The sequence below is a fragment of the Podarcis cretensis genome (assembly GCF_951804945.1).
Source record: "Podarcis cretensis genome assembly, chromosome: 13".
Taxonomy (NCBI): domain Eukaryota; kingdom Metazoa; phylum Chordata; class Lepidosauria; order Squamata; family Lacertidae; genus Podarcis; species Podarcis cretensis.
The window spans coordinates 15039992-15057793 of record NC_137182.1 but is presented as its reverse complement, the minus strand read 5'-3'; the positions used below and the strand labels follow the sequence as shown (position 1 = coordinate 15057793).

At 46.5% G+C, this 17802-nt stretch overlaps 1 protein-coding gene across 4 annotated transcripts in view; it reads left to right on the top strand.

Annotated features, from left to right (window-relative positions):
• The window catches only part of SCN4A (sodium voltage-gated channel alpha subunit 4), a 108394-nt gene that overhangs the window by 55174 nt on the left and 35418 nt on the right, over nucleotides 1-17802 (top strand). For all 4 annotated transcript variants that reach the window (XM_079949208.1, XM_079949209.1, XM_079949206.1 and 1 more), the window contains 4 exons: nucleotides 2485-2608; nucleotides 4662-4900; nucleotides 9976-10149; nucleotides 14686-15042. In XM_079949208.1, coding sequence (XP_079805334.1) covers nucleotides 2485-2608; nucleotides 4662-4900; nucleotides 9976-10149; nucleotides 14686-15042 — 894 coding nt within the window. The remainder of the gene's footprint in view (nucleotides 1-2484; nucleotides 2609-4661; nucleotides 4901-9975; nucleotides 10150-14685; nucleotides 15043-17802) is intronic.

Below are 17802 nucleotides of genomic sequence, written 5' to 3'. Positions count from 1 at the left end.
ACACTTTTTCCTCCTACAAAGTAAGGGGAAGTGTCTGTGCGTGTTATGAAGTGAATGCTGCGTGGAGGAGGAACGGATGGGAGCCATCGCTCCTGTCCTTCCCTTCTCCGCAGCTCGCTTTAAAGCAGCAAAGTGGGACAGGAGCCGCTTACACGGGTGTAAAGCAAGCATAGCGGGAGCCGTGTAATCCCTGCGCCCCCGCCCTCGACCGCCACATTGGGATGGGTGGGCGTGTGCGCGTCACCCCCTTGGGACGACGCTCGCATGGGCGACGTCCCACGTCCCCACAGGCGACAGGCCGCCACGCAAGACCCTCCCTCCGCCACTGGTCTTGCCGGGACAGTATTGTCTTCCTTTGCACAAGTGTGAAATTTGAAGGGTGGCTGTGATTTGGTCCTTGTGTTGTGTACTGAGGTGTGAATTAGGTAGGTTAGACTTTAAATGGGAATTGAATCAGATTTCTCCCTCGTTCCTCCCTCATATGAAAACCCCCAGAGCTCTCTGCAATGAACAAAAAGGAAAAAAGTCCCACTTCTTTTGGCTTTATAAATCAATCAATCAATCAATCAATCAATCTTTATTACGGTCCTGAGACCCAACAAATCGTTACAAAGCAATACACAATTCATACAGCCTACCTCCAGGTTAAACAAGCATTTTGTTCAGAATATAGGGATCATTGGTTCTTGCGACCACCGATAAAAACTGCTAATATTCTAGCGTTTCTCCGGTCTTCCAATAGGAACCTGACATAGTGAGCCTCTGATTTTCCCGGGAAAGGTACCAGCAAGGGTAATATCAGTTCAGCCCTGGCTTGCTCATATTTTGCACAGTGCAACAAAATACGTTTTATGGAATCGATGTCTTGGGCACACGAGCAAAGTCTGTCCTGGTAGGGAACTCCTCTCAACCTGCCATCCAACACTGCAGAAGGAAAGACGGTTAGTCTGGCTTTGGTGAAAAGCCTTCGATAGTTTGGTACTGTCAGGTTTTTAATGTAAGATGTTAACTTAAAGACATGCCTGTATTGTACTCCTACTGCCAGCGGACTACAGTGGATGTGAGGGCGATCTGGCTGCGACATCTGTCACCCCATTGATCGCCAGGGTTGATTCGGCTTTATAAAAATAATTGTGTAGGGCAAAGCCATACAGTCCTAAGGGACTCAATGTGGGAAGCTCATTCTCTCCCCCCCCCCCCCTTGCTAGGGGATAAAGTCTTCATTTGTTAATAACAGTGATGATGGTTCTTAATGCCACTGTTGACTGCTGTTCACTTTACATGGTTAAAATATTATTCTGATATACCGGTAATAATAATAATAATAATTTATTATTTGTACCCCGCCCATCTGGCTGGGTCTCCCCAGCCACTCTGGGCGGCTTCCATAAAAACCAAAAATACACTAAAATATCACAGATTAAAAACTTCCCTGAACAGGGCTGCCTTAAGATGTCTTCTGAATGTCAGGTAGTTATTTATTGCTTTGACATCTGATGGGAGGGCGTTCCACAGGGCAGGCGGTAGTTTATTAACTAGTTTAGTACAACATTTGATTCAGAATTCCCCCCCCCCCCTTGTTTTCCTCCTCTAAAAACTAGGTGTGTCTTATGGTCAGGTGCATCTTATGGAGCGAAAAATACATATTTTTTTGGGTACCAGGTGGAAACATTCCTCTTCAACTTGGTCTTTGGCTGACTGATATTCTAAAAGGCTTTTAAATGTGTTTGTGGGAGGGGGGGTTATTATTTTGTTGTTTTTGCTTGAACTATTTATTTGTGCTTTTACCTTGTATTTTTATCTCGTGAACCTCCCTGAGATCTTGTGGTGAAGGGCAATTATCATCATCCTCATTATCATTATCAACAGCAGCAGCAGCAATATTGAGGAGCTTGGGGTGGGTGGGAATGAATTACAAGTTGAGTGTGAAAGGAGAATGGGAGAAGAAATTACAGGAGATGGGTGGGAAAACTCTGAGAGGCATGTAGGGTGGGAAGGGAAAATATGAAAGAAAAATGCTTCTGGATGAGCACATTCTGCCCCAAAATGGGGATGCTGTGCCATGATACGTCCAAAGTATATGTGTGTACCTAGCTTGAGAAAAACTGAGCTATGTAACTCCTTGCCATAATTATTATTATTATTATTTTTACCCCACCCTCCCCAGCCAAGGCCAGGCTCAGGGCGGCTAACAAGCAATAATAAAAACAAGTTGAATGAATACAACTTAAAAACAAGATTAAATACAACATTAAACAAGGCAAACATGTGACAAGGGATTTATCAATTTCCAAAGATATATTAGATATCCGTAGAAAGCGATCCCAGTAATTGCCCATTGATTTTGCCAAGCTCTGACACTACGTTCCACCAATTTTGCGAGTGGCTTGTGGGCCTCCGTCATTTTCAGTTGTCGCAGGTGGGCCCTGGAGGTAGAAGATGTGAGATACCCTGCACTAAATCATCCTTGTTTCCCTGTTGCAGTCAGATACAGCGGAGGAGCATGAGAAGTCTGACCACAACCACCTCCAAGTAGGAAACCAAGAAGGGACAGGCTTGGATAAACGAGCAGAGAGTGCCCTCAGCATAGTCTCCAACACACTGGAAGGTAAATTCCTCCATGACTTTGGGTAGAGCTGGATTGTTTCTGGCATTAGGAAAAACAACAACAAAGACCATTGCCTATTATAACATTTACCTTTTTTAATATTGTGAATTGTTGTGAACTAAGCGAGAACAGGGATTGCATAAGCCGTTAAATAAATACAAATTACCGTATTTTTCCATGTATAAGACTAGATTCCCCCCCTCAAAAAAATAATGTAAAAAATTTGGGGACGTCTTATACATTGGGGCATCTTATAGACGGAAAAAGACAGTAACTTGGCAGTAGACTGTTGTTTTAGTCAGAAGCCCAGGGAATAAGAGAGATACTTTTCTAGTTCTGAAAACTCCAGATGCCTTTGGTGGTTTGAAAAAGGTGGCCGTACCCTGGGAAGGGTACATGTCTTTTCCAAAAGTGTAGCACACCTTCCAAGATGTGTTTCCTTCTGTCATGTGTAAGGGACACAGCATACAGACTTGATCATGAGTGACAGGGTCCTTAATGGTGTTGGCCCCATTGCCCTTTCCCCTGTCTCCCAGAAACAGTACTTCTGTCTTGGAGAGGGTTTTCTTCCGTACCGTAAGAGCAGAGGTAGACATCTGTGGCTTTGCACCTTAGGCCACATTCCAAAAGTAAGAGGCGCATTCACTAAGCTGCACAACTTTGCCTCTACCCCAGCGGAAGAGACTGAAAAGGGTTCCCTGCCTCTGGGTGAAATTTTGGTCTCAAATTTAAGCAGGAGGCTGCAATCCAACTCTTGACGGGCAATGGTGGAGCTTGAATGCAGCCATTCATTCAAAAATGCCCCTTTGATGTGCTAGCTCCCAGATTAGCACAGCCTAGAGGTCCACATCAAGTCCACTGCTGCCATGTGAGCGCAGGAGCGGCAGCTCAGGATCCAGCTGATCCAATTCTGGACAGCTCCAGCAATTTCCTGCTCCTGAAATGCCCCATTTTGGGGGTTTCCGCTGGCTAATGCTCTTTGGGGTGCATGGGGGTGCTCCTTGCAGTGGAGCTTGGCTGGCCAGAGGAACACGACCACGCCATCCTAACCCCCTTGGGCATGGCGGATCAGGGGCTTCAATTGATTTGTCTCACCGATTTATTGGCTGAAGTTGGACATCTTAGTAAATACAGTCGTACTTTGGAAGTCGAACGGAATCCATTCCGGAAGTCCGTTCGACTTCCAAAATGTTCGGGAACCAAAGCGCGGCTTCCGATTGGCTGAGAAAGCTCCTGCAGCCAATCGGAACCCGCAGAACCCACGTCGGACGTTCAGGTTCCAAAGAACATTCACAAACCGGAACACTCGCTTCCGGGTTTGTGGCGTCCGGGAGCCAAAACGTTTGACTAGCAAGGTGTTCGGCTTCAGAGGTATGACTGTATTGACTTTGACTTAGTGGGAAAAAATGATTGTGTGCCAGAGGTCCTTGTGTTGTTGTTTTTTAATTTCAAATTTATTAAGAATATTACAATAAGTTAGAATGAAAAGGAAAGAAAAAGAATACATAAAATGTTTTTAAAAGGCAGAGGAAAACAACAATAACATTATGACAATAAAATATAATTAAGATTAAAGGTAAAGGTAAAGGTACCCCTGCCCGTACGGGCCAGTCTTGACAGACTCTGGGGTTGTGCGCCCATCTCACTTAAGAGGCCAGGGGCCAGCGCTGTCCGGAGACACTTCCAGGTCACGTGGCCAGCGTGACATCGCTGCTCTGGCCAGAGCCAGAGCCGGAGCCACACACGGAAACGCCGTTTACCTTCCTGCTGGTAAGCAGTCCCTATTTATCTACTTGCACCCGGGGGTGCTTTCGAACTGCTAGGTTGGCAGGCGCTGGGACCGAGCAGCGGGAGCGCACCCCGCCGCGGGGATTCGAACCGCCGACCTTTCGATCGGCAAGTCCTAGGCGCTGAGGCTTTTACCCACAGTGCCACCCGCATCCCATAATTAAGATTACGTATATGTAAATGAAGTAACTTATTGTTTCCCTCAAATATACACGGTTCGCTATGGTTTCAATCAATACGTTCCTTGTTGATTTTTTGCTTTCAGAACTGGAAGAGGCGCACCAGAAATGTCCGCCGTGGTGGTACAAGTTTGCCCACGCGGTCCTCGTGTGGAATTGCTGCCCGCTCTGGGTGAAGATGAAGAACATAATCAAGATCATTGTCATGGATCCCTTTGTTGATCTGGGGATCACCATCTGCATCGTCCTCAACACCATCTTCATGGCCATGGAACACTACCCGATGACAGACGCATTCAACAATGTTTTGAATGTGGGGAACCTGGTAGGAGAACCACAAGCCCTCTGTGTTTTTTATATATAGATACTGTAGTGGTTCTAGGGGTTGCTCGTGCGTAAGTCAGCGCCACGCTTGGCTGGGTTACCTGGGTGAACCCTATTCTGTCCGGACAGCCACTCACCCGTGGCTGTCTCAATCGCTGGCAGAATCCGTCAGTGGGCGTTTCTTGAACTTCTTCCAGCAAAGCAGCTCTTTGACGCCTAGTCTCCGCCTACTCTCCCTGCGCGGAAGCCTTCTGCGCAGGGAGGGTGTGGGCAGTGGAGGACCCGTGCTCTCCCCGCTGGGCTCCGGCAAGGAGTCATGGAGCCACCTCGCCGATTCCCCCATCTGCCCCCCTTCTCCACTGGTGCTACGCTGATTTCCTTCCCCAGAAGATGGGCTGCTTCTCTCCCTCCCGGGACGGTCTCCGGAATCCCTCTGGAGCCCTCCCTCTCCCTCTGGCTCCGATGGCAGTTCCCTGACAGATACATAGATGGATAGATAGATGATTAGATAGATAGATAGATAGATAGATAGATAGATAGATAGATACATGGAGAAGAAAAAGAGTTTGGATTTGATATCCCGCTTTATCACTACCCGAAGGAGTCTCAAAGCGGCTAACATTCTCCTTTCCCTTCCTCCCCCCACAACAAACACTCTGTGAGGTGAGTGGGGCTGAGAGACTTCAGAGAAGTGTGACTAGCCCAAGGTCACCCAGCAGCTGCAAGTGGAGGAGCGGAGACGTGAACCCGGCTCCCCAGATTACAAGACTACCGCTCTTAACCACTACACCACACTGGCTAGATAGATAGATAGATAGATAGATATAATTTTATTAAGTTTTATCTTTTACAATTTAAAATACTCATTTTACATCCTTAAGACATCAGTGACTTCCCTTCTGCTCCTCTTTCCATGGTTCATTTTACGTATCATAAATCCCTGCCTATTTTACAAAAACTATACCATTCAGTATTCCATTATCGCAACCATCAAAACTTGTTTACACTGTTGAATTTATCTTAATGCTGCCGGTGTTTTCAACTGTACACAATTATTTCCCATATATTCAGTTAACATTTTCCACTCTTCTTTAAACGTACGTTCTCCTTGTTCTCTTGTTCTATGTGTTAAGTCTTCAAGTTGTGCATATTCTGTCAGCTTAAGTTGCCTTTCTTCTTTGGTTGGGACCTCGCTCGTTTTCCATTTTTGCGCTAACAAAACACGGGTCGCAGTAGTGGCATACATAAATAGCCTTTTTTGACACCTTGGAATTTCAGTCTGAATTATCCCCAACAGAAAGGACTCTGGGTTTTTTGGGGGAGAAAGCGGGTGGCGCTGTGGTCTAAACCACAGAGCCTAGGGCTTGCCAATCAGAAGGTCAGCGGCTTGAATCCCTGTGACGGGGTGAGCTCCCGTTGCTCGGTCCCTGCTCCTGCCAACCTAGCAGTTCAAAAGCACGCCAGTGCAAGTAGATAAATAGGTACTGCTCTGGCGGGAAGGTAAATGCCGTTTCCGTGCGCTCTGGTTTCCGTCACGGTGTCCCGTTGTGCCAGAAGCGGTTTAGTCCTGCTGGCCACATGACCCAGAAAGCTGTCTGTGGACAAACGCCGATATATAGGTACCGCTCCAGTGGGAAGGTAAACGGTGTTTCCGTGCGCTGCTCTGGTTCGCCAGAAGCGGCTTAGTCATGCTGGCCACGTGACCCGGAAGCTGTACGCCGGCTCCCTCAGCCAATAAAGCAAGATGAGCACCGCAACCCCAGAGTTGGCCACGACTGGACCTAACTGTCAGGGGTCCCTTTACCTTTATACTTTTAAACATTTTTTTCATTCATTATGGAACATTTCCCAATCACAAGCCCTCTGTTCTTCATTCTGTGACTTGATGCCAGCTAGCTTCAGTAGATGACCCTGATGCACTGTGGCTTGAGAGAGGGACAGAGTCCAAATGGGGGTCCTTGCTGCCCTACTCATAATTTGACAACTTACATCATGTCATTTTTGCCCAGCAATTATTCCCCCTGAAGCTCAACAAATTCAACTTTTTTCAGTCCACAAAGTTTTAATTGGGCTGAGCTAAAGGTGCCACTCTGTACCATTTCTGGGTAGTTAAATGAAGGGGCCACTTTACAGGGGGAGGCCTGTTCCTCCCCCTCACCCAAGCCCAATAAGTAATGCAACAAGATGACAGTGTTTCTGTTACGGTGGCCATCAAATGGTCTCTCCCAATTCATTGAAATCAGCTGCTGAATTTTGGAGCCCGCTCCCTCCTGGCTGAAATTTGAACTGAAACTTCCTTGTTGAGAACCGTCATCTGTCTGTTTTATCCCCAGTATAAAGAGTAAAATAAATATTGAAACATTCAATATGTTAACACAGGGGTAGGGAGCCCATGGACCTCCAAATATTTGTTGGACTACAATTCCCATCATCCCTGACCATTGGCAATGCTGGCTGGGTTTAATAGAATCTGGAGGGCAGCAGGTTCCCATCCCTGCATTAACAGCATAGTTCTACTCAGAAGTCAGTCCCACTGACTTCTTAACTGCCAGGTATAGCACTGTGCCCTTAGTAACTTCAGACTAGTTAATATTTAGGTGCTTCCTGTTTTGCACTAAAGTCCTCTGATAACTCTCAGCATACAACCCCACACTGTGATTCTAGAGCTGGGCCTGCAGCCAGCTTCTAACAGCTCGTAGGAAACACAGTGGGCATGTTTTGTCCTATTAATCCCCTTGTATTTCCTTGATGAAACCCAACCCCAGGCAAGCGTGCTGGTTTCTGGGGCATTTGCCAGGTCCCAGATAGGCTGCCAAGTTATTAATGCTCTGCCAACACTGGCAGGTAGAATCCAGACACAATAATCTCGATATTATTAACACAGCGCCATTGATGCACATGACAGGTCATCGGGTAGCGCAAGCAAAAGGCAGATCCCTAACATGAATGTTAAAAAAGACAACAATGGACAGAAGGGGTAAGGAAGAAAGACTTAGGCAAGGAGGTTGAGGGCTCTTTCACACCTAGACAGCATGGGTCCAAGCTATTTTCTGCTTGTCCTTTTGCCCTTCCCCTGCCACGTTCCCCTAGAAAACCTGCTCGGAAAACCCACATGCTGTCTGTTGCAATTCAGCGCTAAACCGCAGGTTTCCCCAAGGGAAAGCGTTGGGGCAAACAAAAATATGGATGAGCCTTCAGAGGATGAATATGCACAGATGCAGTTGTGTATATATTTCGGGGTAAGCCTCTGTAGGGTATGAGAACTAATGGGATTAGGATGAAAGCTTCACGGAAAAAATAGTGATGAATTAGCAGAATCAAGGAAGCTATTGTGGAATTAACAAAGAGACACTCTGACACCATGTGGAGTTAGCAGGGAGCCTGCCCTGTTAGGATGAAAGTGAAAGCTAGTGGGTTTAGCTCCTTGCCCAATTACCACCTCATCTCCTTGGTGTTTGTGCAACCAATACCCATATCAATAAAGCACAAAGAAATTCAAAGTCTTGTCCAAGCGAGGCGAATAAAGAGGAACACAAACTCTGGCAAAAGGAATATGTTAGCTGGCAATAAAAGAGGCAAGAATGTAATTCGAGAAACACCTTTGCTTAAAGGTTTAGGACAAATAACAACAAAAAATAATTAAATATTGTCAGTAGCAATTCCCTGGAAATTGTCGGCAAAAATAGCAAAAGGCATGCTAAAGGAAGTGAGGGAAAGTGCAAAGAGGCTAATTAATTTTCTGCTTCTGCTTCAATCTGTGGGAAACGTGGAGCAAATATCTGAGCTTCTCAGGGTCATCTATGATTGGTGCCATAGCCTACACTCATTGGACAGAAATTGTGGAAGGGAATGTATTGGTAGCTAGAAAAGCAGCAAACATATAGCCTCGTGTTGCCTCCGTCATTCTTCACACAAGGGAGGGTATTTCTTCTTCTTCTTTCAAACAACAAATACTACTCCAACATGGTTGAATCTGATAAATGCTGTAACCAAATACTGGGAGAAATATAATGTGAATTGCTTGTTGACACACACAGGGTGCCTGCTTCCCTCATCTCACCCTTGTTAGAGTGCTAGCTAATACAGTGCTACCTCAGAAGACAAACGGAATCTGTTCTGGAAGTCCGTTCGACTTCCAAAACGTTTGGAAACCAAGGCACGGCTTCCAATTGGCTGCAGGAAGCTCTTGCAGCCAATCGGAAGCTGTAGAAGCCACGTCAGACGTTTGGGTTCCAAAGAACGCTCAAAAACCGGAACAATCACTTACGGTTTTCAGTCATTTGGGGGCCGAAACGTTCGACTCCCAAGGCGTTTGAAAATCAAGGTACGACTGTACTCATGACCTGAGCTCAGGGTTGGGTGGCCCTGACATCATTCACCCCAGGTTGACAGCAGGATCCAAGATCCCAAAGGCATTGCCCAGCATGTGGGCTGCTTGGGTCATGATCAGGCTTACTGCCATACCAAGCCCTGTCATCTTCCACAAGCCCCAAAGTTGTGGCCTAGTTTAACCCCCTTTTTTAAAAAAAATTTTTTTATTCAAAATTAAAACAAAATTTATTATCCAGAAACATATCATCCTTATTCCCCCCCCATTTTTCCTCCCTCCCCCACCCTCCCCCACAAAACCCACCCACCCCCACCTCCCAGTTTCCCTCAGTTCCAGTCTTTGATTTCTCTCAGAATGCTGTTTTCTGCATGTTACAAAGTTGTATACTATTTAGCTGATTATTATCAATAAAAAGCTTGTGAATGTTAATTCAAAGCCAGCCAGTTCGCTTTGTTGCGTCTTCAAATACTTTGTAAAGGGTTCCCATTCATCTTTAAAGTCACAGTTATCCTTGTCCCGTAGCTTATATGTCAGTTTTGCCAGTTCTGCATAGTCCATCAATTTTTCTTGCCATGATTCTTTAGTTGGGGTTTCTTCAGTCTTCCATCCTTGTGCTATTAGAACTCTTGCGTTGTCAAATACATGAAGACTGTCTGGCTTTCTTTTCTCCTCTGCCCCTTGTCTGTGGAGCAACCAACTTTGCCCGCCTCTCACCGTGTCCTTTTTCTCATGGCACTTCCTCGCAGGTCTTCACGGGGATATTCACTGCAGAGATGGTGCTGAAGCTGATTGCGCTGGACCCCTACGATTACTTCCAGGTTGGATGGAACATCTTTGACAGCATCATCGTCACTCTCAGCTTGGTTGAGCTCGGCCTCGCCAACGTCCAGGGCCTGTCTGTGCTACGCTCCTTCCGTCTGGTAGGTGACTTTGTTATGTCATCCTGTGTCCCTGCGGCTTCTTTCTGAAGCAGGGCCAATATTTTCCTCCCACCCCGGGCAGAGCGGGGGCGAGGCGTCCCTGTGCTATTTTGGAAGGTGCCACAAGCCAGCTCGCCAGCGCTTGCGCAGAAAACTGACCAGTGCCAGAGGCAGCCTCACAGCCTGAAACGTCTGTGCTGAGCATAGCTGTCAACTTACAGATTTGAAAATAAGGGACCAGCAGCCTAGAAAATAAGGGATCAGCCGCCAAAATAAGGGATTTTCAGGGCACAGGTATGTTCGACTTCTGAGCCCCTCCGAGCCAAAGGCAGAAAGCCCAGCCAGCAGCCAAACGAAGCCTCAAGCGGTGGTTCCCAAAGCGCAGCAACCCAGCAAAGGGGATGCAGCAAGGAAAACCACCGTCACCTCTCCGCTGGGAAGCGCTGAGCAAAGGCGAGTCCCCAGGCAACGCGGCCGATTTGATCGGCACAAGGCATGCAAGCTCCACCCCCCAGTCGTTCTTAGACTCTTTATTGGGTGAGCAACGCAGCCAAGCAACATAGTTGGAGCCTCCCTCCTCCCTGGCCAGCAGGGAGGGAGGGAGAGGAGCTGCTTCCTTTGATACCTGGGAAATTTAAGGGACATCATCAATAAGGGAGAGCAGCGGGACACGTCGCTGGGATAAGGGACTTTCCCGCCAAATAAGGGACGGTTGACAGCTATGGTGCTCAGTGCCTGTTGATTTGTTCCTGGTCTGGTTGCCTAATCCACCTTTAAGGTAGAGCAGGCTTCCTCAACTTCTGCCCTCCAGATGATTTGAGACTACAGTTCCCATCATCCCTCGCTGCTGGTCCTGGTAGCTAGGGATCATGGGAGTTGTAGGCCAGAAACATCTGGAAGGCCAAGATTGAGGAAGCCTGAGGTAGAGCAACTCTACTAAGACACTGGTGATGTTGACAAGGAAGCATGTGCCATTGCAGCCATCAGGGCTAGCTAGTCTACTATTTGCTGTGCAAATCTGGCCTTGCAAGAATATCAACTGTATTTTGTTCAGAGAATAGCCAGTTTCTAACCCTTTGGGTTTTATAGCATGGGTGTGTGTGGGTGTGTGGGTGTATACCCTCCAACATTTCTCCAATGAAAATAGGGACGCCCTATTCAGTAGCAATAACAACAGCAGCAGCAGCAGCAACAACATTACAATAATATTACTATTTTTTATTATTTTATAATTGTTATTAAATTTTCTGTTTTAGTATTTTGAATGCTCATTTAAAAATCCTTAAAATATCAGTGACTTCTTCTCTTTCCACGGTTCATTTTGCATATCATAAATCCCTGCGTATTTTACATAGACTAAACCATTCAGTATTCTGTTATTACATCCATCAAAACTTATTTACACTGTTGAATTTATCTTAATGCTGCCAATGTTTTCAAGTGTACACAATTTACCCCCATATATTCAATAAACATTTCCCAATCTTCTCTAAATGTATGTTCTTCTTGTTCTCTTATTCTATGTGCTAAGTCTGAAGCTGTGCATATTCCACCCAGTCAGATGGGAGGGTTTAAATAGTACAGTGGTGCCTCGCAAGACGAAAAGAATCCGTTCCGCGATTCTCTTTGTCTAGCGTTTTTTTCGTCTTATGATGCAAGCCCATTGACGGCTTAGCGGATTAGCGCTATTAGCGGCTTAGCGGCTTTTAGCGGCTTTTAGCGGCTTAGCGGATAAGCAGCTTAGAAAAAGGGGGGGGGGGGAGGAAAAAAAACCCGCAGGAACTCGCAAGACATTTTCGTCTTGCAAAGCAAGCCCATAGGAAATTCGTTTTGCGAAGCACCTCCAAAACGGAAAACTCTTTCGTCTAGCGAGTTTTCCGTCTTGCGAGGCATTCGTCTTGCGGGGCACCACTGTAATATTATATATGTGCAATAATATTACTGTTTAAACCCATCTGACTGGGTTGTCCCAGCCTCTCTGGGCGGCTTCCAACAGATATAAAAACATAATATAACATTAAACATTTTTAAAAATCCCCCTAGAGGGCTGCCTTCAGATGGCTTGGGTGCTGGATAACTCTATACCCTCCAACATTTCTCTGATAGAGACAATCTGTCACACCCTCCAACATTTCTCCAATGAAAATAGGGATGTCGTAAGGAAAAGCGGGATATTCCAGGATCAAATCAGAAACCGGGATGGCTACTGTAAATCCAGGAGAGTCCCTGGAAAATAGGGAAACTTGGAGGGTATAGAACTATTGCTTGACATCCCACAACCCCAGTGTTAGAAACAGAGATATGAAAGCTGGGATCTAAATGGCCCCTTAAACCTAGGTTATGGGCGCAACAACGGAATACCTAGGTGCGCTTCTTTAATAACAAGAATGCAAAGCTGAAATTGAATGAACTGCAGCTAAAATATTGTGTTCATTTTTGCATGGTCTAGTCCATGGATGTCCAACAGGTAGATCGTGATCTACTGGTAGATCACAGGGGATCCATGGTAGATCACAGTAGATCACACACACACCCGACTCAAAAAAACAACAACTTTGGTATATCTCTGTCAGTTTTTTTTATAGTGGGAGTAGATCTCAGTCTCTTGAAAGCTGGGTATGCCTGTCCTATCCCTGCCCACCCCCCTAATATTCTTAAGGGGTCTCTTCTCCATTCTTCAGAGAGTAGCTGGAAGTGGGGAGGCTGAAAAAGATCCTCCTTTCCTTCCACTCTGCAGTTTTATTCTGAAATCTTAGGCACGGTTCTGCGCCCACAGTTCAGAAACTGCTCACGCGAATGAAATTCCGTCGCAAAATGCGCCTAGAACAATGGGAATTCCAAACACTGCGCAACCCCCATGGGCCATTTTGCAGGTGCGCAAATCTGCCTACCTGTCAATCATCTGATGTCAGTGTGACGTCAAGGGAAGCGTTTGCATGGTTTGAAATCAGACCGAAGGGGTAAAGTCACAGGACTTTGCAGCTGCCAGATGTGGCAGCAAACTCTACTTCTTTTGCCCATGAAGCTTGGGATCAAGCCACAGAACCAGCAGTGGGTGGAGCCAGAGGCCAGAGTGGGTGGAGCCAGAGCCAACAGGCCTCCCACCTTAGCTATAAAAAGGAGTACAGTGGTACCTCGGGTTACATACGCTTCAGGTTACAGCCTCCGCTAACCCAGAAGTAGTACCTCAGGTTAAGAACTTTGCTTCAGGATGAGAACAGAAACCGTGCTCTGGCGGCGCGGCAGCAGCGGGAGGCCCCATTAGCTAAAGTGGTGCTTCAGATTAAGAACAGTTTCATTTTAAGAATGGACCTCCGGAACGAATTAATTACTAACCCGAGGTACCACTGTAGAAATGTTACGTCTGCTAGGTGAGGTTCAAGTATCTATAGACAAATTAAAGTTACCACAAGGCTTTGGCTGAAGCATTCCAAGTCCGGAGGGTGGGCACAGGCTTTCAGTACAAGAACTTGCAGATGATCAGCTCTAGATCTCCGTTAGCTAAATACAGTGGTACCTTGGGTTAAGTACTTAATTCATTCCGGAGGTCCGTTCTTAACCTGAAACTGTTCTTAACCTGAAGCACAACTTTAGCTAATGGGGCCTCCCACTGCCGCTGCGCTGCTGCCACACAATTTCTGTTCTCATCCTGAAGCAAAGTTCTTAACCCAAGGTACTATTTCTGGGTTAGCGGAGGTTGTAACCTGAAGCGTCTGTAACCTGAAGCGTATGTAACTCGTGGTACCACTGTATGTCCTAAGCATTAAGGCAAGGATTGGGAAACTGTGGCCCTCTAGATGTTGTTGGGCGGCAGCTCCCATCGTCTATGGCAGCCTTTCTCAACCTGTGGGTCCCCAGATGTTGTTGAACTACAACTCCCATCACCCCTAGCTAGCAAGGCCAGAGCTCAGGGATGATGGGCGTTGTAGTCCAACAACATCTGGGGACCCACAGGTTGGGAACCACTGATCTCAAGGAGAGCCTCAAGGTCCATAAATAACAACACCCTAGTGGTCCCGGGCCCTAAGGAAGTTAGATTGGCTTCGACCAGAGCCAGGGCCTTTTCAACTCTGGCTCCGGCCTGGTGGAACGCTCTGCCTCATGAGACCAGGGCCCTGCAGGATCTGATTTCTTTCCGCAGGGCCTGTAAGACAGAGTTGTTCCGCCTGGCCTTTGTCTTGGAGCCAATTTGATTCCCTCTCTCTCTCTCTCTCTCTCTCTCTCTTTTTCTTTTCCTTCTCCTCCTGCGATGAGGCTACATTTTAATATATTAATGTTCCATTATTTTAATGTTGTATTTTATTTTTGTTTTTAAGTTTGTAATCATTCATCTTGTTTTTATCATTGCTTGTAAGCCGCTCTGAGCCTGGCCTTGGCTGGGGCGGGCGGGGTATAAATAAAAAATTATTATTATTATTATTATCTATGGTCATTGATGGGGCTGATGGGAGTTGGAGTCCCCAACATTTGGGGGTCCACAGGTCCCCCATTCCTGAGATTTCCAGGGACTAAGCAGGATTCCTCTTGCTTCCGCAGATGAGAGTCTTCAAGCTTGCCAAATCCTGGCCAACGCTCAACATGCTGATCAAGATCATTGGCAACTCGGTGGGTGCCCTGGGCAACCTCACCCTCGTGCTGGCCATCATCGTTTTCATCTTTGCCGTCGTGGGGATGCAGCTGTTTGGGAAGAGCTACACCGAGTGCGTCTGCAAGATCAGCAGCGACTGCACGCTGCCACGCTGGCACATGCACGACTTCTTCCACTCCTTCCTGATCGTCTTCCGCATCCTCTGCGGGGAGTGGATCGAGACCATGTGGGACTGCATGGAAGTGGCGGGGCAGACCTTGTGCCTCATTGTCTTCATGATGGTCATGGTCATTGGGAACCTGGTGGTGAGTAGTAACTAGGAAATAATAACGATAGGATAATCTTGATTGTCATTGTCCCATGCAGAACAACAAAATTGAAAAATCTACATAAGACATTCAAAAACCATCAAGCCTGGTATCCCAGCCATCCCAACCTGGCTAGACCCCTAAAAGCTCTGATACCCCATTTTTAAATACAATATACTCCCATAGAGACCCCTTAAAGTAAAGGTAAAGGTACCCCGACAATTAGGTCCAGTCGTGGCCGACTCTGGGGTTGCGGCGCTCATCTCGCTTTATTGGCCAAGGGAGCCAGCGTACAGATTCCGGGTCATGTGGCCAGCATGATTAAGCCGCTTCTGGCGAACCAGAGCAGTGCACAGAAACGCCGTTTACCTTCCCGCTGGAGCGGTACCTATTTATCTACTTGCACTTTGAGATGCTTTTGAACTGCTAGGTTGGCAGGAGCAGGGACAGAGCAACGGGAGCTCACCCCGTCGTGGGGATTCGAACCACCGATCTTCTGATCGGCAAGTCCTAGGCTCTGTGGTTTAACCCACAACGCCACCCACGTCCCAGAGACTCCTTACACTGTGTTTAAAACCAAAATCGCATTTGGATAGAAACTGTTTCTCAGGTGGCTAGTCCTAGTCTTTATAACCCTGTACCTTCTTCCAGAAGGGAGAAGCTGAAAGAGATCATTTCCGGGGTGCGCACTATCCTGCACTATCTCTGCAGCTTTCTTATGGCACCTGGAAGCATAGATTTGATCCAAGGTGGGAAGAGCGCACCCAATTATTCTCTTCACAGTTTTTACAACCCTGGATAGCATTGTTTTTCCCCTGGCCGTGCAGCTTCCAAACCACACACACAGACCATAAGTTAATACAGTCTCAACAGTACAATGGTAAAATGCCATCAACAGGTCTTTTGGGAGGGCCCAAGTGTTTGGGGGACCTGCACGATCAAACAGGCACTTCTCACTGCAAATCAAATCTTTCCATTTGAGAGGTCCCCAATGCCACATAAACAGTGAGTACACAATAAAGACGGCCGGGGATGAGTGCAAAGCGATTCCACTTGCCTGCGCCATGATCCTGCCATCTAGCTGGAATGAGAAGGGCTCTGTGTCACTCTTGGCTTTGCTTGGCATTTTTTTCATGGCCTTTCAGCCCTTTCTGAAACCATGCCAGCTTTCCAGAAAAGCCTACATTTCTTTTTTTATAGATATAAATCTTTTTTATTGAGTTTTACACTGCAAATTTAAATTCAAACATCAAACATCAACATCATTTAGGATTCCCTGAAACTTTTGACTCCCCTCCGCCCTTCCACGGTTACCATTTTCAATCTCTTTCAACTGCTTCACTTATTTTCTGTTTTTCTTAAATAATCCATTTTTACCTTAATTTTTAGTACTTTACAAGCGTTACTCAAATCCTGCCAAAGTTTTTAGTGGTTTACATTGTTCTCTTAAAGACTTTGTGAATTTCCCCCATTCCTTCTTAAAGTTCTTCTCTTCCTGGTTTCTGATTTTCCCTGTCATTTTCACCATTTCGGCATAGTCCATCATCTTCATCAACCATTCATCTCTGGTCAGGACTTTATCTTCTTTCCATCTCTGGGCCAGTGGTATCCATGTTGCTGTCGTTGCATACATAAATGATCATTTCTGCTCCTTTGGTATCTCTGCACCTAAAATTCCTAATAAAAAAGCCTCTGGTTTTTCCACAAACATTATTTTAAACATTTCTTTCAACTCATTGTATAGTTGTACCTCAGGTTAAGTACTTAATTCGTTCCGGAGGTCCGTACTTAACCTGAAACTGTTCTTAACCTGAAGCACCACTTTAGCTAATGGGGCATCCTGCTGCCGCCGTGCCGCCAGAGCACGATTTCTGTTCTCATCCTGAAGCAAAGTTCTTAACCTGAAGCACTATTTCTGGGTTAGCGGAGTCTGTAACCTGAAGTGTATGTAACCTGAGGTACCACTGTATAGCATTTCCCAGAATGCTTTCGTTATCTTGCACGTCCACCACATGTGGCAGAATGTGCCTTCTTTCTCCTTACATTTCCAACATACATTTGAAGCCGTTCTATACATCTTTGCTAATTTTATAGGTGTGAAATACCACAGATACATCATTTTCATATAGTTCTCCTTCAGCGAAATGCCTACAGTTCTTAATCCGTGTTTAGGACTTAGTCCTGGTGCAGAGGCAGATTTCGGAGAACGTGACTGGTTTGCCCACACTGGGTGCTGTGCTGAGAGGGTACCACAATAATGACATAGAACGGAAGGTGAAAGGTGGGGGGGACGGGACGGGACGGTATGTCAAATGTTAGAGTCATCCAAGGCAGTGCTTAAATTTGAAAGCCCAAAGTCTGCTGCTGCCTGGTGTTAGTGAGAGAGTGTGGGGATGAGACCTGGCGGACCCCGCCACAAATTAAGCCCACTTCATCAAACCCTCCCTCTCCTTGACATGGGGATTCCTGATCAAGGAAGAATATGAGCTTAGACATAGACATCTAGACTAATATTCAAGCTGCTGCACTGCTTTCCGTCCTTTCGCTTCACAGGCCATTTCCTTCCTTTGCTCTTCAGTTGCCCTCATTTTATTTCATTCCAAGGCTAAGGCTGGGGAGGAATCCCAAACCCACCCAAAGTGTGGAAGCTTTTGTCACCCGCCGGCCACTCGCTCTCTGAATTGAGGAACTTTGAAGGTTTCAGGAATTCCTGGCGGCTGGGCCTCCGAGGACTGACAGCTTGCTTAGGGTCCCTTA